At 43.5% G+C, this 19,617-nt stretch overlaps 1 protein-coding gene across 6 annotated transcripts in view; it reads right to left on the reverse strand.

The window, feature by feature from the left end:
* Positions 1-19,617, reverse strand: part of igsf9bb (immunoglobulin superfamily, member 9Bb) — a 191,733-nt gene that overhangs the window by 37,152 nt on the left and 134,964 nt on the right. For 3 of the 6 annotated variants that reach the window (XM_090192514.1, XM_090192518.1, XM_090192516.1), the window contains exons 8-12: positions 16,566-16,708; positions 15,331-15,471; positions 15,061-15,180; positions 13,994-14,144; positions 9,358-9,469 (exon numbers count right to left, since the gene is read on the reverse strand). In XM_090192514.1, coding sequence (XP_090048640.1) covers positions 9,358-9,469; positions 13,994-14,144; positions 15,061-15,180; positions 15,331-15,471; positions 16,566-16,708 — 667 coding nt within the window. Of the gene's footprint in view, positions 1-9,345; positions 9,470-13,993; positions 14,145-15,060; positions 15,181-15,330; positions 15,472-16,565; positions 16,709-19,617 lie in introns of all 6 variants that reach the window. The other 3 variants (XM_036937598.2, XM_090192517.1, XM_090192515.1) reach the window with 1 other exon arrangement.

Consider the following 19,617-nt stretch of genomic DNA (forward strand, 5'->3'; position numbering starts at 1 on the left):
CTATGACGGTGTGTATATTATAATGCGTTCACTATGAGGGTGTGTATATTATGATGCTTTCACTATGAGGGTGTGTGTATTAAGATGCGTTCTCTATGAGGGTGTGTATATTATAATGCGTTCACTATGAGGGTGTGTATATTATGATGCTTTCACTATGAGGGTGTGTGTATTAAGATGCATTCACTATGAGGGTGTGTATATTATGATGCTTTCACTATGATGGTGTGTATATTAAGATGCATTTACTATGAGGGTGTGTGTATTATGATGCGTTCACTACGAGGGTGTGTGTATTATGATGCATTCACCATGAGGGTGTGTATATTATGATGCATTCACTATGAGGGTGTGTGTATTATGATGCATTCACTATGAGGGTGTGTGTATTATGATGCGTTCACTACGAGGGTGTGTGTATTATGATGCATTCACCATGAGGGTGTGTATATTATGATGCATTCACTATGAGGGTGTGTGTATTATGATGCATTCACTATGAGGGTGTGTGTATTATGATGCGTTCACTACGAGGGTGTGTGTATTATGATGCATTCACCATGAGGGTGTGTATATTATGATGCATTCACTATGAGGGTGTGTGTATTATGATGCATTCACTATGAGGGTGTGTGTATTATGATGCGTTCACTACGAGGGTGTGTGTATTATGATGCATTCACCATGAGGGTGTGTATATTATGATGCATTCACTATGAGGGTGTGTGTATTATGATGCATTCACTATGAGGGTGTGTGTATTATGATGCGTTCACTACGAGGGTGTGTATATTACTTCACCGTCAATGGGTTTATTGTGCTAGGTTGGCTGTTATGCTTGTCAGTGAATATATTACCGTATATTCACTTTTGGTGCATATGATCTTCTCAGTTTAAATGTAGCTATATAGCACAATATTTTAATTGTCAGTGTGTATATCACGGTGCATTGGCTGTCAGTGTGTCCATAATGTACTGGCTGTCAGTGTGTCCATAATGTACTGGCTGTAAGTGAGTAAATCATATGTTGGGTGTCATTGCAATAGGAAATGGTGGCTAGCCTATCGGTGCGTTCGTAATGTGGTCACGGGGTGTGCTGTTTGGTGGAGGTTCCATCTGTCACACCCTGATCTGTTTCACCTGTCCTTGTTATTGTCTCCACCCCCTCCAGGTGTCGCTTGTTTTCTCCAGTGTATTTATCCCTGTGTTTCCTGTCTCTTTGTGCCAGTTCATCTTGTATGTTCCAAGTCAACCAGCGTTTTTCCACGTACTCCTGCCTTTGTTATTCTCTTTTTTCTAGTCCTCCCGGTTTTGACCCTTGCCCGTTTCTGGACTCTGTACCCGCCTGCCTGACCATTCTGCCTGCCTTGACCACGAGCCTGTCTGCCACTCTGTACCTCCTGGACTCTGATCTGGTTTTGACCTTTTGCCTGACCACGACCATTCTCTTGCCTACCCCTTTTTGGATCAATAAACATCTAAGACTCCAACCATCTGCCTCCTGTGTCTGCATCTGGGTCACGCCTTGTGTCATGATACCATCTTTGATTGACACATGAAACAAATAAAGACGGTACATCCTACTTGCTGAGGCTAAAAGCCAATTTATGCTTGCTCCAGGGAATGCGATCGGGAGGCTCCGTACGGAGGTTTTGACACAATTGCGGATCCTCCAAGGCTCGTGGAGGCAAAATTGAGCTCTGCACCGCATCGCTGGGCGCTTCCCAAATGTTGTAACAATGCGGAGGGCTCCATATAGCCATATTGACATGATTTTAAGGCCACTGCAGACAGCGGATTGACCATGCAGAGTATTTTTGTCTGGATTTGGGATTTTTGGGGGGATTTCAAGAAGTGGGGCACCTCTACTTAGGGTACTATGAATATTTCATACATTTGAGTTTTAACCAATTCTGATACATCCTGTAACAATTTCCATAAGTCAACTTAAGGGGCTTTTAATTGAACAGCACTTGAGATCTCAGGTCTCTGGGGAAATAGTTGTTTTTATTTGATATAAAGCAGTCTTCCAAGAACAATGACTTGAGTGCTGATAATGACATACTAAAGAGATGAAACCTGTGTGATATTGTGTGTGATATTATTTGTTGACTGAGGCTAACCTTTAGAGCAGCGAGTTAACGCTGTCATCTTAGGTGGGTGAGCGGAACTTAACACTAGTTCGATAACAGGTCAATCACACGTGTGCCAGACCGTGTGTACGTGTCAGTCCACGCAAGTGTGTGGAAATGTGTGTACGGGTGTCTTGTGTGAGCAGATTAACGTGTTTTACGCGTTGATGAGTATGTCAATGCTTATTAAAGCTTTTGAGAGTGTGTGTGTGTGTGCTTTGGCTGTCTGTCTGCGACTATGTGTGTGTGCACGCATGTGTAAACGCATCACGGTGGAGGCCTGACCATCATGTTTGCTAGAGGACCTTGTAATGAGAATTGTTGATCTCACGGCCGGCAGCAGGGAGCTTTTGGTCCGTGCTCCCTGCATACTGACACTGTCCTCCAAAAACCAGCCTCTGGCTCTGGTCAAAAGTAGTGCACTTAGGGAATAGGGTGCAGACCCTGGTCAAAAATAGTTCACTATATAGGGAATAGGGTGCCGTAATTTGGGATGCGGTCCAACATCAGCTGCCTGTCGAGTCACCGCGGTATCCGTGACAACACCTGCGCGCTCTGCATCACACAGTGACCTGTCAGTCTCACACGCCATGCTGTTATACTCTGGAGAGTAGCTTACAACCTGTTATAACACCATAGTGACCTGACTTAAGGTGTTAAAGTAGTCCAACTAAAGAGATCTGACATGATGGTTAGAGTCAATGACTGCATCCAAAACATAGGGCTGTCAATGGGGCTTACAACCTGCCATAACCACCTAATGTCCTGACATGGGGTTAGAATTAGTGGTCTGGGCCTATGGGCCTACATACAGAATACATAGGGGTATGAATGAAGCTTATGACCTGTTACAACAGCCTCAACACCTGACAGAGTTAGAATAAGCAATGTTATATGAGGCTGGTGTTCACTGAGTTTGTGGCACATTTGTTGCCAAAATTTTCATGATCCAAGTTTCAGTAGAATATCAGTCCTTCACACCTGAAACATAATCAAACAAATAAAAACAAATAAACAAACAACAGTGACCCAGCAGGCTTTCTATAGAGCTAAGAGCAGCAGGGGCCATAAAATAGAGATATTTGGCAGGAATACTAGAAGTGGAAGGTTGCTACTTGCCAGCGTTGCATCAGTGTTAGGGAAAGCAACTAGGTGGAGGTATACGCACTAGGCGAGAGAGAGTGAGAATGAGAGAGAGAGGGTAAAGGGGGACAGTTGGCTGGACAGTGTTGGGCAGAAGCTCTGTTCACTCTTGCTTGGCAAAATAGAAACCCTGGAAACCCCCAGAGCTGCTTTTAGAGATGATCTCTAACCCAACATTACATTCCTGTAACATGTTTTCTTAAGCACAGTATGATGCATATCCTCTTACAGGACAGGTTGTAGCCTACTCATTGTGTGTCCTTCCCCCAAAATAGCACCCTTTTCCCTATGTAGTACATTATATTTTATTTTACCTTTATTTAACTAAGAACACATTCTTATTTTCAATGACGGCCTAGGAACAGTGGGTTAACTGCCTGTTCAGGGGCAGAATGACAGATTTGTACCTTGTCAGCTCGGGGATTTGAACATGAACCTTTCGGTTACTAGTCCAACGCTCTAACCACCAGGCTACCCTGCCACCCCACCATATAGCCAATAGGGTGTCATTTGGGACACATCCATTGAAAGAGCAGAAGTATGTGTGGACTTCTCTGCGTGATCAGCAAACTCGTGAACGACACGTACAGCAGCATACTTAACTGATTTAGTTGTGTTGTTGATGACGATGGGGGCCAGAGAATGCCACAGAGATCTGTGGCAGTAATTCCAGTGTGTTATAAATAGATCCGATCACACACCTTGCCTGGTGATAATATAGGAACTAAAAGAGAGCACCTCTAAAGGAATCAGTCATCTCAAACTGAAAAGAAAATGTTCAAAAAGTATATGATGATTTGATTGATAATACCGCAAAATTGTGTGAAGCACAGGCATATGAATTAACTTAGTAACTAACCACTTCAGTAGTACAGCATTCTATGAATAAAATCTACTTGATATGGTAAGTGCTTTTGGAAGTGGGCGAGAAAGGGTGCTGTGGAGACGCCGAAGCAAACCCAAGTTGTCTAATGACGCTCCTGTTGGTGTGGCATAAGGGGGCATAGGGGGTGGGAACGACACAGCTTTTAAAGCACATTATATATCATTACTTTTTTTTAGAGGCCCGGAGTGCTTAAAGAGCAGACTAATTGTGCTGTGCTCTTCTCGCTAATTGTTCTCCTCATTCTTAATAAGGTGATTTATATTCACTTTGTAATAACAACTAGCCCGTTTAGGGATTGTTACAGTCTGATACAGTTCTTCTCGCTGGTTTTTATCTGGGGTTGTTAAGGGGCGAGCCCATTGGCTGTGTGTCTGTTTGGGAGTGGGCTGACGAGCAGTGACAGGTCTGGTCTAGATTGTGAGTGATGTGCTGGTGGTCTATAAGGAGCTCAGTGGATGATGCTTTAGGGTCTGTATTCAAAGCATCTCACCTTGTCCCACCACACTGGATTATTTTACCTCTGCCTCCCCTGACCCTGAGGCTGCTTGCTGTTCTGTACCTTTTGGACTCTGATCTGGATTATTGACCTCTGCCTGCCCTTGACCTGTCATTTTGCCTGCCCCCTGTTCTAGTAATACACTTTTGTTACTTCGACACTGTCTGCATCTGGGTCTTCCCAAAAATGTGTGCTGATCTAGGATCAGATCCGCCTCTCTCTCCATGTAAGCTTATTTATTAGAATCTAAAAGGCTAAACTGATCCTGCACTCTTACATTGCGCTTTATGAATACAAGTGAGATCCTATGGGATCATGTACACTTTTGTATTGATGTTAGGAATTGAGCATGTCTTGGTAGATGTTATAAGCATGATGAAGAAGACTAAGTGAGGAGTCAATGCGCAGAAAGGGTTGGTAATAAGTAAAACTATTGTTAAAATGGTTTCCCAGGCCTTTTTGCCTCGTTATGAACAAAGGTGTGTTGCTACAGGGCATTTTCCTGATAGCCAAAATAAAATATTGGTAACTTGGTGTCTTAAATATTTTGAATGAGGCCTTCTTGTGCTTCTCAATCCAACCATATTAGAGTTATATAGGCAGCGCATTCAATGTATTTTATGCAGCTGACTGAATCCTCCAAGAATTTGGGATGACTATCCCCCTCTCTCCTACCATCGTTTTATCCCCACCCCTCCCCATCCCTCTGAGTAACAGTTGACCTTTTTAAAGGCACATGTCTAATAATGTTTACATACTGTTTTACCCACTTTATGTATAAACTGTATTCTAGTCACGGCTCATTCTATATAACTACTGCTGTACACACCTTTGATTAATTTACTTTCCACACTGTCAATTCACCATATACTGTTGAAGTCGGAAGTTTACACACACCTTAGCCAATACATTAACTCAGTTTTTCACAATTCCTGACATTTAATCCTAGTACAAATTCCCTGTCTTAGGTCAGTTAGGATCACCACCTTATATGAAGAATGTGAAATGTCAATAATAGTTGAGAGAATTATTAATTTCATCTTTTATTTCTTTCATCACATTCCTAGTGGGTCAGAAGTTTACATACACTCAATTAGTATTTGGTAGCATTGCCTTTAAAATGTTTAACTTGGGTCAAACGTTTCAGGTAGCCTTCCACAAGCTTCCCACAATAAGTTGCGTGAATTTTGGCCCATTCCTCCTGACAGAGCTGGTGTAACTGAGTCAGGTTTGTAGGCCTCCTTGCTCGCACATGCTTTTTCAGTTCTGCCCACACATTTGCTATGGGAATGAGGTCAGGGCTTTGTGATGGCCACTCCAATACCTTGACTTGGTTGTCCTTAAGCCATTTGTCACAACTTTGGAAGTATGCTTGGGGTCATTGTCCATTTGGAAGGCCCATTTGTGACCAAGCTTTAACTTCCTGACTGATGTCTTGAGCTGTTGCTTCAATATATCCACATAATTTTCCTACCTCATGATGCCATCTATCTTGTGAAGTGCACCAGTCCCTCCTGCAGCAAAGCACAACATGATGCTGCCACCCCCGTGCTTCACGGTTGGGATGGTGTTCTTCGGCTTGCAACACTCCCCCTTTTTCCTCCAAACATAACGATGGTCATTATGGCCAAACAGTTATATTTTTGTCTCATCAGACCAGAGGACATTTCTCAAAAAAGTATGATCATTGTCCCCATGTGCAGTTGCAAACCGTTGTCTGGCTTTTTTATGGCGGTTTAAGAGCAGTGGCTTCTTCCTTGCTGTGCAGCCTTTCAGATTGTGTCCATATAGGACTCGTCTTACTGTGGATATGGATACTTTTGTACCTGTTTCCTCCAGCAATTTCACAAGGTCCTTTGCTGTTGTTCTGGGATTGATTTGCAATTTTCGGACCTAAGTACGTTCATCTCTAGGAGACGCGTCTCCTTCCTGAGCGGTATGACGGCTGCGTGGTCCCATGGTGTTTATACTTGCGTACTATTGTTTGTATAGATGAACGTGGTACCTTCAGGCATTTGGAAATTGCTCCCAAGGATGAACCAGATTTGTGGAAGTCTACAATTTGTTTTCTGAGGTCTTGGCTGATTTCTTTTAATTTTCCCATAATGTAAAGCAAAGCACTGAGTTTGAAGGTAGGCCTTGAAATACATCCACAAGTACACCTCCAATTGACTCAAATTATGTCAATTAGCCTATCAGAAGCTTCTAAAGCCATGACATCATTTTCTGGAATTTTCCAAGCTGTTTAAAGGCACAGTCAACTTAGTGTATGTAAACTTCTGACCCACTGGAATTGTGATACAGTGAATGATAACTGACATAATCTGTCTGTAAACAATTGTTGGAAAAATGACTTGTACAAAGTAGATGTCATAACCAACTTGCCAAAACTATAGTATGTTAACAAAACATTTGTGGAGTGGTTGAAAAACAAGTTTTAATGACTCCAACCTAAGTGTATGTTAAACCTCTGATTTCAACTCTATATACAGTGGGACAAAAAAGTATTTAGTCAGCCACCAATTGTGCAAGTTCTCCCACTTAAAAAGATGAGAGAGGCCTGTAATTTTCATCATAGGTACACTATGACTATGACAGACAAAATGAGAAAAAAATCTAGAAAATCACATTGTAGTATTTTTTATGAATTTATTTGCAAATTATGGTGGAAAATAAGTATTTGGTCACCTACAAACAAGCAAGATTTCTGGCTCTCACAGACCTGTAACTTCTTCTTTAAGAGGCTCCACTGTCCTCCACTCGATACCTGTATTAATGGCACCTGTTTGAACTTGTTATCAGTATAATAGACACCTGTCCATAACCTTAAACAGTCACACTCCAAACTCCACTATGGCCAAGACCAAAGAGCTGTCAAAGGACTCCAGAAACAAAATTGTAGACCTGCAAAAGGCTGGGAACACTGAATCTGCAATAGGTAAGCAGCTTGGTTTGAAGAAATCAACTGTGGGAGCAATTATTAGGAAATGGAAGACATACAAGACCCACTGATAATCTCCCTTGATCTGGGGCTCCACGCAAGATCTCACACCGTGGGGTCAAAATGATCACAAGAACGGTGAGCAAAAATCCCAGAACCACACGGGGGGACCTAGTGAATGACCTGCAGAGAGCTGGGACCAAAGTAACAAAGCCTACCATCAGTAACACACTACGCCGCCAGGGACTCAAATCCTTCAGTGCCAGACGTGTCCCCCTGCTTAAGCCAGTACATGTCCAGGCCCGTCTGAAGTTTGCTAGAGAGCATTTGGATGATCCAGAAGAAGATTGGGAGAATGTCATATGGTCAGATGAAACCAAAATTGAACTTTTTGGTAAAAACTCAACTCGTCGTGTTTGGAGGACAAAGAATGCTGAGTTGCATCCAAAGAACACCATACCTACTGTGAAGCATGGGGGTGGAAACATCATGCTTTGGGGCTGTTTTTCTGCAAAGGGACCAGGACGACTGATCCGTGTAAAGGAAAGAATGAATGGGGCCATGTATCATGAGATTTAGAGTGAAAACCTCCTTCCATCAGCAAGGGCATTGAAGATGAAACGTGGCTGGGTCTTTCAGCATGACAATGATCCCAAACACACTGCCCGGGCAATGAAGGAGTGGCTTCGTAAGAAGCATTTCAAGGTCCTGGAGTGGCCTAGCCAGTCTCCAGATCTCAACCCCATAAAAAATCTTTGGAGGGAGTTGAAAGTCCGTGTTGCCCAGCAACAGCCCCAAAACATCACTGCTCTAGAGGAGATCTGCATGGAGGAATGGGCCAAAATACCAGGAACAGTGTGTGAAAACCTTGTGAAGACTTACAGAAAACATATGACCTCTGTCAAAGCCAACAAAGGGTATATAACAAAGTATTAAGATAAACTTTTGTTATTGACCAAATACTTATTTTCCACCATAATTTGCAAATAAATTAATAAAAAAATCCTACAATGTGATTTTCTGGATTTTTTTCTTCTCATTTTGTCTGTCATAGTTGAAGTGTACCTATGATACATTACAGGTCTCTCTCATCTTTTTAAGTGGGAGAACTTGCACATTAATGGCTGACTAAATACTTTTTTGCCCCACTGTACATATATTTTTATATTGCAGACTTTGACATTGCGCGTTCTGAAGTGTCGTAATTTCTTGTTCTTTTTTTAACTTCTGGATAATGTGTGTATTGTTATTGTATTGCTAGATATTGCTGCATTGTTGGAGCTAGAAACATAAGCATTTCGCAGCACTTGCAACAACATCTGCAAATCTGTGAACGTGACCAATAAACTTTGATTTGAATTGAGGAACAGCTCACCCCTCCCCCAACCCTAACCTTAAAGCTTGAGACTGAACTCAGACCAGTGTCAAGTGGCAACTTCTACTCCACTACCCCATCCAAGCGCCCTCCTCCCCAGCCAAAGTGCAGCAGCCTCCCCTAGGAATAAGAGCACAGAAGGGGGCAGAGAGGGGCTTAGGTTTAAAAAAAAAACAGTTGGGCTGCATCCCCATTCTCCGCCCTATTCAAGAAGTATGCACGTGTACACTCCTCGTCATTTATTTCAAAACACTGGATTGGTGTAGAAGCATCGACTGAAGGGAGAATGCTGGAGAATCGGGACGTAGCCTCAGAGGGAAAAATGCTTGAAGAAGGAAGAAGCAGGAAGCAAAGCATGCTGGGATGACTCACACATAGCCATACCAGACTGAGAATGTCTGCTCGAAGCCACCGTCGTAGCCTGCCTCCCACGACATGTTGACCCAGGTGGTGGAGACCGCTGCGTGGACGTTGACCGGGGCGTGGGGGCTTGTGCCTGGGGAGGGGGAGTCATGTGGGGAGTGGGGATAGTGAGGAGGGTGGGAGTGAAAGAGGGAGTAAATCATGAAGCATAAACCACACACGTACTTAAATCACACACACACACACACACACACACACACACACACACGTTGGAAGTCAGCTCTTGCTCATATGTGTAGGCATTGTGTGGTTGTGTTAGGACTATACAAAGGTGGTAGGCCTGAGTTCCATTAGAGATCTTCAATCTGTGTATCTATGTGCATTGAGATTATGGGTCACAGTAAGTCTTGGCATGGTGTCTAAAGAACAAGCTTAGGCCTCTGAGCCAGCTAGACTAGACCTGAATCAGAGCCACACTGTGTGTGTATGTGAGAGTGACCAACTTCTTTACAACTACATATAGGTGACTCTGGGTGAGAACATTTCTCTGATAAAGATTTTACTGTAGCATTTGATAGTGAGACAACATCATCTTAGAGCTAGGGTCTATTTTCTTGAATTTCCGCCTGACTGACATGCCCAAAGTAAACCGCCTGTTACTCAGGCCCAGAAGCCAGGATATGCATATAATTGGTAGCATTGGATAGAAAACACGTTGAAGTTTGTAGAAATGTTAAAATAATGTATGAGACTATAACACAATTGATATGGTATGAGAAAATCCAAAGAAAAGCCAACCTGAATCTTTTTTTTTTTTAGGTCCCAGGCTCTTATAATGAAAAGCCATGGGTCCTATGCTATTCTAGCTCCCAGATTGCCATTTCTATGGATTCCACTAGGTGTCAACAGTCTTTGTTTAAGGTTTCAGGCTTGTTTCGTCCAAAACTAGTAATAAGTTGGAGTTTTGGCACAAAGAGTCCCAGTGGAAAATCAGTCTATCGGTGCGCGATGAAGGCGCACCTGCTAATTTTACTTTTCTATTGAACATACTTCTTTCCGTATGAAATATTATAGTTTATTTACAATAGAAACGTAGTTTGACTTGTTTGAACAAAGTTTAGTGGTAGCTTTTTGGACTCCTTCGTCTGCATGTTGAACGAGTGGATTACTGATATCGATGGCGCCAACCAAACAGACCTTTGGGATATAAAGAAGAATTTTATCTAACAAAACGACCATTGATGTTGTAGCTGGGACCCTTGGGATTTCAAACAGAGGAAGATTTTCAAAAGTAAGTGATTTATTTAATCGCTATTTGTGATTTTATGAAGCCTGTGATGGTTGAAAAATATGTTGATGTGGGGCGCCGTCTTCAAACAATCGCATGGTATGCTTTCGCTTTAAAGCCTATTGTAATTCGGACAAAGCAGTTAGATTAACAAGAATGTAAGCTTTTAAACAATATAAGAATCTTGTATGTTCATAAATGTTTTAAATTGAATTGCATGCCCTCCAATTTCACCTGATGTTGTCGACAGGTGTAACGCCTAAGCCTTAAATATACAGTTGTCATGTAATATCTTAATTAGTTGACATAGTAACCGTAGAAGATCTCTAGTAGATGATTTGAGAAATCTCTGGCCAATTACAGTCTCCCCTACCAATTAAACACGAAAATGTGCTGAAATGTAAAGGAGTTGGACATATTCTGATCATCCACCAAATATACTGAACAAAAATGTCAAGTGTCAAATTTTCCATATGCACAAAAAGCTTATTTCTCTTAAATTTTATGCACAAACTTGTTTACATCTCTGTTAGTGAGCATTTCTCCTTTGCCAAGATAATCCATCCACCTGACAGGTGTGGCATATCAAGAATCTGATTAAACAGCATGATCATTACACAGGGGAACCTTGTGCTGGGAACAATAAAAGGCCACTCTAAAATGTGCAGTTGTCACACAACACCACAGATGTTTCAAGTTTTGAGGGAGCATGCAATTGGCATGCTGACTGCATGAATGTCCACCAGAGCTGTTGCAAGGTAATTTAATGTTCAATTCTCTACAATAAGCCACTTCCAACGTCATTTTAGAGAATTTAGTAGTATGTCCAACTGGCCTCACAACCGCAGACCACGTGTAACCACGCCAGTCCAGGACATCCACATCTGGCTTCTTCACCTGTGGGATTGTCTGAGACCAGCCACCCGGACAGCTGATGAAATGGAGGATTATTTCTCTCTGTAACAAAGGCCTTTTGTGGGGAAAAACAAATTCTGATTGGCTGGACCTGGCTCCTCAGTGGGAGGCTGCGTCCCCGCCCAGTCTTGTGAAATCCATAGATTAGGGCCTTAATTAATTTATTTCAATTGACCGATTTCCTTATATGAACTGTAACTCAGTAAAACCATTGAAATTATTGCATGTTGCATTTATATTTTTGTTCAGTATACATTAACACAATCATCCAATTGGCTGTGAGAGAGAAATCCATTGGAAATGTAACGCCTGCAAATTGTTCCTTTGACTGTTGAATGCCAGACACCAAAGACACAGTTTAACAGTGTCCCGAATACCCCCGTCTGTGAATCTTGCCCCCACGCACAAAGACCTCCATACAGGCAATATCAGCAGACAGCTAACTGAAGACTAAGTGGTCTTTTTCCATAGCCAGCTGTAGCTATGGACACTAACACTACTCCAAAAAAGCATAATCGGAACTGGACGACCTATACACAACAAGTGACAGTTTATCTATCGGTTGATCTTATTTATCAAACAAACTAGACAGTCGTGGCCAAAAGTTTTGAGAATGACACAAATATAAATTTTCACAAAGTATGCTGCCTCAGTTTGTATGATGGCAATTTGCATATACTCCAGAATGTTATGAAGAGTGATCAGATGAATTGCAATTAATTGAAAAGTCCCTCCTTGCCATGCAAATGAACTGAATCCCCCAAAAACATTTCCACTGCATTTCAGCCCTGCCACAAAAGGACCAGCTGACATCATGTCAGTGATTCTCTCATTAACACAGGTGTGAGTGTTGACGAGGACAAGGCTGGAGATCACTCTGTCATGCTGATTGAGTTTGAATAACAGACTGGAAGCTTCAAAAGGAGGGTGGTGCTTGGAATCATTGTTCTTCCTATGTCAACCATGGTTACCTGCAAGGAAACACGTGCCGTCATCATTGCTTTGCACAAAAAGGGCATCACAGGCAAGGATATTGATGCCAGTAAGATTGCACCTAAAACAACCATTTAGCGGATCATGAAGAACTTCAAGGAGAGCGGTTCAATTGTTTTCAAGAAGGCTTCAGGGCGCCCAAGAAAGTCCAGCAAGCGCCAGGACCATCTCCTAAAGTTGATTCAGCTGCGGGATCGGGGCACCATCAGTACAGAGCTTGCTCAGCAATGGCAGCAGGCAAGTGTGAGTGCATCTGCACACACAGTGAGGCGAAGACTTTTGGAGGATGGTCTGGTGGCAAGAAGGGCAGCAAAGAAGCCACTTCTCTCCAGGAAATACATCAGGGACCGACTGATAATCTGCAAAAGGTAAAGGGATTGGACTGTTGAGGACTGGGGTAAAGTAATTTTCTCTGATGAATCCCCTTTCCGATTGTTTGGGGCATCTGGAAAAAAGCTTGTCCGGAGAAGACAAGGTGAGCGCTACCATCAATCCTGTGTCATGCCAACAGTAAAGCATCCTGAGACCATTCATGTGTGGGGTTGCTTCTCAGCCAAGGGAATGGGCTCACTCAAAATGTTGCCTAAGAACACAGCTATGAAAAAAGAATGGTACCAACACATCCTCCGAGAGCAACTTCTCCCAACCATCCAGGAACAGTTTGGTGACGAACAATGCATTTTCCAGCATGATAGAGCACCTTGCCGTAAGGTAAAAGTGATAACTAAGTGGCTCGGGGAACAAAACATCGATATTTTGGGTCCATCAACTTCATGTAATTGTCAATAAAAGCCTTTGACACTTATGAAATGCTTGTAATTATACTTCAGTATTCCATAGTAACATCTGACAAAAATATCTAGACACTGAAGCAGCAAACTTTGTGGAAATTAATATTTGTATCATTCTCAAAACATTTGGCCACGACAGTAGAGCTTTCAGCAGTGGAAACAGTCTCTGTGTCTACCTCCCCAATGCTGCGAGCCCAGCCCAGTTCGCTCATCTGTGATTTGCGAATGCTGGCGCGACTTCATTGACCTTGCAAAATGCTCATTGCACATGTCCCCCAGGTGCTTTGGCTGACGTGTTGAGCTTTGGCAAACTGTCAAGCTGTTGATGCTGCTCTGCACAGCCCCGCCTCTCTTCACTATCCTTAGATCACACAAGGGTCCTATTCATTAAGGTATGCAACGGAAAACATTTTAAAACATTTTGCAACAGATCATGAAAATTCACATTTCTGACTGGACAAGACCAGGTTGTCCCTCTCTCTTTCAGTCGGCTTTCCTCCGTTTGTCGCATAATGAATACAACCCAGTGCTACTCAGCTTCCTATTACTTGTATTTGATTACGTGTTCCTTTGCGTGTGTGTATGTACCTGTTCCTGTGTGTGTTCGATGTGTGTGTGCATGAGTGTTCATGCCTCTTCCTGTGCATGTGTATGGCGGAGTGGCTTGTACCAAAAACTTGGAGGTGTGTGCTGGCAGTGATGCTCGTGGCAACGTTGGTGGCGACACACTCCCACTCCCCGTGGTCTTCCTTGCCCAGGGACTTGAACTGTAAGCTGCCGGTGGGAAGGACGTTGTGCTTGCTTTTACTGGGCTTCCCTACCTTAAAAAGAGAGAGGGGAAGAGAGAGGAGTTACATCTCACAGAACAGCACATACTGTATTGGTTCTGGCAAGGAAGGTAATTATCACCCACCCACCCAGCCTCCAGACAGACAGTAGATTAGTAGATAGACAGAGACAGAGACCGAGAACAGGACAGATAGACAAACTGGCAGACAAAAAGAAGGCAGACAGACAGAGACAGGTAGACAACAAGGAAGATAGACAAAAAGGAAGGCAGACAGACAGACACACACAGACAGGTAGATTAGTAGATGGACAGACAGGAAAAACAGAAAGACCAACACTAAAACTTGTGCTTCCTCAGTCACTGTGGCTGTTGGAAGAGACTGTCCTTCCTCCGCTACTCATATAACAAAACATTTCAGCATCGGCATCAAGGCGACGATAAAGGGAGACAAACAACTGCAAATCACATTGTTTTCATTGGGAGAGATTAAGAAGCTCCATAATCAAGAGACAATTGAAGGCTAACGCTAATGTGTTTGCCTTGATTGTTTCAGCTGATAACGCCACCATTAAAATGCAATTAAAACATTGTGATTTCTAGGAGCCAGTTTGATTGCAACCTCATCTCATTCCTTGTGGCAAAGATGGAAAAGATGACTCCAATATCAACAATCACCATCGAACCACATTTGGCGGCGTCTGGTTTAGAAATGACATGGTAGTAATAACCACCCGTTATCACTTAACATTACATCATTTGGGGATTTACTAGTAGCGAGGAGCTTTGTCAAATAGACTGTGTGAGTGTACAGCAATGTTCTACCTGATACCCATAACTTTAGAGTGAAAGGATGGAGAAGAGGAGCCGTAGCTCTGTCCTATTATAAAGTAAAGACTGTCAGACCAGACCATGAGTCTTTTGGATGGTGGGAGGGTCGCTTCACTTACCTTCCGCCATGTGATATTGGGATAGGGAAATTCTCTCTCAGCCGCACAGGGGATGACCAGCTCTCTCCCAGCCTCCTGCCTGTATTCCCCTCCGGGAACAATCGAGAACTTAGGGGGATCCTGCCCAGAGAGAGTGTTCCCCAATGGGGGTGAGATTAGAGTAACAGACCGAGATGGGTGTAGCCGTTAGGCTAACTCAAAGCATAGAAAATGCATAATGATTGATATACTAACTAGCACGCTAATTACTGTTAGTATCAGCCTGCGTACCTTTAGCACCAGAGGAGTGGGAGCGGACCATCCCTCAGAGCCCAGGGCATTGTAAGGCATGCAGGTGTAGGTGCCCAGAGAGTCCTCCGTCACCTCTGCCACGCGGATGCTCCCGTCCTCCATTTGGCTCCAACCAGGGTACTGTGGGAACAAAGAGGGGCTAACGCTATGACATTGCAATGTTTGTATGGCTGGGCGCACCAGTGGCACAGCACTATCCCGTTATCCTGCATAGAGCAGAGGAGACTGTGGCTTCAAGGAAGTGAGAGGTGCGGTCAGTCCCCAAATGTTCTCACTAGTTAAAAGTTCTGAATCAAAAGGGACTGAAAGCAAGGGCAAAAAGTAGGGGAAGGAAACAGAAAGAACAGCTAGATTTTGTCTGGGATATACACAACAATTGATCCACCCATAGAAGCCTTAAACTAGGAAACTTAACCACTAGGACGTCCTCTTTAATGCACATGTGAAGAGCTTAGTTCATCACCTTTGTCGCAGTTCCAAGCCTGAGGAGATTTCACAGTCTGTCATCCAAACTCAGGTAGAAGTTGCCCTTCTAGGCACAGATCTACGATCAGCCTACCCCTTAGCCCTAAACTTAACCATTAGGGGGGAAAAACACAAAACTGACTTTAGATCAATGTCTAGACGGGGCAACTTCACCCTACTCCACTAAGAATTCAGTTCTGGGGGAAGATGTATAAGAAAATAAGACTAGTAATGTCTCCACCCCCCTAAACGGAAGTTTCGGGCAAGTCTATGGGCTAAATGTCCCCTCCTCTTCCGAAATTCAAAAGATGCAAAATCGTGATTTGTCCAAATGATCATTGACGAAAAATCTGAGCGCAGAACAAAGTTCCTCGTTACTCGTTGCATCCCACAATCTGTTGACAGACGCTACGATACCATCTTATGTTACGTGCGTCTGTCCATGAGAGATTTTGGATTCAGTGATGTCAAACGGGTTTTAGTGATGTCAAATGTTCTGAACATTGCCAATAGAAATGGAACAAATAGAACTGATACCATTCCCTATTCCTACCTAACAGACAATCATATCGGTTTTACACAATACATTTATCTCTGAACGTTATGGGTCATATTCATTAGGCATAAGAAAAGGGACTTAAACCGGGAGGGGCTTCCTGAGCGTGTCCAATAACAAAATGCACATTTTCGTTTTCTATTGCAAAACATTTTGCTACAGTGTGTTCTAATGAATATAATCCTTGATTCACCTTCTCTATCCGGAGGGGGTTGCCATCTTTTGTCCACTTGACCAGCGTGACAGGCGGGTTGGCGTCTACAGGGCAACGGATGAAGCCTGGCAGGCCAATGGCCACGTAGATGGCAGGTGGCATGTCTTTGACACGGGCAGGGTCTGGGGCGAGAGAGAGAAATACAGTTAATTTGTATTGTACTTATTTCTGTATTTATTGGACAAAGGACAGATGGTGGGAAAGGTAGAGAGTTTGTCACAAAGGCAGTGGGCTGGATTCGAAACCAAACCAACATGGGCAAATATACACTGAGCGTACAACACATTAGGAAAACCTTCCTAATATTGAGCTGCACCCGCTTTTGCCCTCAGAACAGACTCAATTCGTCAGGGCATGGACTCTACAAGGTGTCCAAAGCATTTCCACAGGGATGATGGCCCATGTTGACTCCAATGCTTCCCACAGTTTGTGTCAAGTTGGCTGGATGTCTTTTGGGTGGTGGACCATTCTTGTTACACACAGGAAACTGTTGAGTGTGGAAAACCCAGCAGCATTGCAGTTGATTTAACAGGTGACATCAATAAGGGATCATAGCTTTCACCTGGATTCATCTGGTCTATTATGGAAAAAGTTTTGTACAAGGTGTAGACAGCGGCACTAACCGCTAGCTAGATCGCCCAGGCCACGAGATAAATATCTTTATGGTGGAGTAACATTGGTAGTGATTATGGGACCAGTACTGCAGCAGGAGACAGGGGAAATAACAGGTTTTATGAGCACGGGCTGTCATTACATGATAAACTGTGCTTCGGTAGCAGCTGGTCTGAGAGCAGTAGCTGTGGAGGTTGTGTGTGTGTTTGGAGTGGATGGGTAAACACTGACAAGTAAACGGAGAAATATGTTTTGAGTATGTCAATTAATTTTTCAAGGAAGGAGAATCCTAGACAAATATATAGAATGGCATTGCGTGGATTAAAATAAGTATAGAGCAGGATGACCTCTTCAGTATTCAGACAGAGGCGTCCGTGGCTGAGTGGAGTCACGGCTGATATAACTTTATCTGGCAGCACGGATAGACGAGAGGAAAGAGGAAAGACACTAAAGTCAATGCCCTAGCCTATAACTTTGAACAAGCTCGGAAGCATTAGAATAGTAGGGCTGCTTAGCGAAGTAAGGTCAAATTAGGTTGTTTCAAAGAGGTGTTTGCACGATGTCTTGCCAACCCGAAGAAAACTGTGCTGGCTTGCATATTTTTTTGCCACATATTTTCACAAATTGGTGGATGTGTAAGCAGGTCAGCTCAGTCCAACTTGATTTGGCTCAGTAGTGTATTCTGTGAGAGTGTCCATGGTATCTTGTTCAGTGTCACTATGTGGTAGAGATGACAGATTTGCCACTAGACGTTACATTACACCACAATGGCACAAACCAACAAACTTGTCTGCACTCCCCATTCATTTCCTCTGTGTTGGCTAACCTTTTAAGCAGACAGGTTTCAGTGTGTCATGTCTGATGTGAATAATAAAAGGACAGATTCAGACTTCGTTATCTAGTCAGAGCCAGGTGATAATGGCTGCAAGAGGCCGGTGCTGCTTGGAAAAGAGCGGTTTGGAAAAAAATACCTCTCAACATCTTAATCTTTGGCGAAGTGCCACAGTCTATTTATAGAAAGGGAGAGAGGAGGTGGGGTAGCGCCAGGCTCGCTATAGCTCGCATACACACTTTCTCTAACATGCACATATCCACACATCTTTATTTTATGTCTGGTCTCGCTTTACCACATGTGCCAAAGCTGAATATTATGCGTAATTCACCAGTGAAAGGGAAGAAGAGAAGGGGACTGAAATTGAAACAGGATAAGTTGTACTGGCTTGGGCAGAGGTGTTCGCTCTCTCTCTCTCTCTCTCTCTCTCACACACACACACTGCCTGAAATCTTGGCGTAGTGCTGCACTGCAATCAGTGGACTAGTGGGGCCGCTATCGCCCACGCTGCCTAGCCCACCGACCGTCTGTAGCTGACGTCACTGCAGAGGAAAGGGTTTCCACAGAGAATGATGTCACCTCTCCCCCTCCTCCCTCTTTTGCGCTCCCTTTCCCTCACTTTTGCAGCGCCTGTCACACACGCACACAGTACAGAAACAACCGGTCACGGTCGCGCCAATCTAATTTTGTGTGTGTTTGAGTGTGAGTGTGTGTGCGTGTGGTGGCATATAAGGGTTTGAGTGTGTGTGTGGCTGCTCTCCTGGGGCAGGTATGGAAGCATGGTAGCCTGCAGCCCAACCAACCCAAAGAGGGCACAGTGATGGGGGGATACACCTGAGAGAGACGGAAGAAGAGAAAGGAAGAGGGAGGGGGATGAGTGAGAACAGGCGCAATGGAAGGAGAGAGAGAGAGAAAGAGATGGAGTTGACAATTTGGCTTCAGAAAGGCATAAGATGATGAGATGATAGGAATAGACATAAATAAATACGGAGAGAGGAGGAAGAGACAGAGAGTGAAAGAGTGTCCGGGTACCTCAGACAATGCAGTGCCTATGCAGTATACAGTGCATTCGGAATGTATTCAGACACCTTGACTTTTTCCACGTTGTTAGGTTACAGCCTTATTCTAAAATTGATTAAATCGTTTTTCCCCCTCATCAATCTACACACAATACCCCATAATGCCAAAAGCAAAAACAGGTTTTTAGAAATGGTATTAAAAATAAAAAATGGAAATATCACATTTACATATCTATTCAGACCATATGCATTCAGATTACAACCTCGAGTCTTCATGGGTATGACTTCACAAGTTTGGCACACCTGTATTTGGGGAGTTTTTCCCATTCGTCTCTGCAGATCCTCTCAAGCTCTCAGGTTGGATGGGGAGCATCGCTGCACAGCTATTTGCAGGTGTCTTCAGGCATGTTCGATCGGGTTCAAGTCCGAGCTCTGGCTGGGCCACTCAAGTACATTCAGAGACTTGTCCCGAAGCCACTCCTGTGTTGTCTTGGCTTTGTGCTTAGGGTCGTTGTCCTGTTGGCAGGTGAACCCTCACCCAAGTCTGAGGTCCTGAGCGTTCTGGAAC

The sequence above is a fragment of the Oncorhynchus mykiss genome, chromosome 12 (assembly GCF_057628025.1).
Source record: "Oncorhynchus mykiss isolate SJ-2025 chromosome 12, ASM5762802v1, whole genome shotgun sequence".
NCBI classification, from domain to species: Eukaryota; Metazoa; Chordata; class Actinopteri; order Salmoniformes; family Salmonidae; genus Oncorhynchus; species Oncorhynchus mykiss.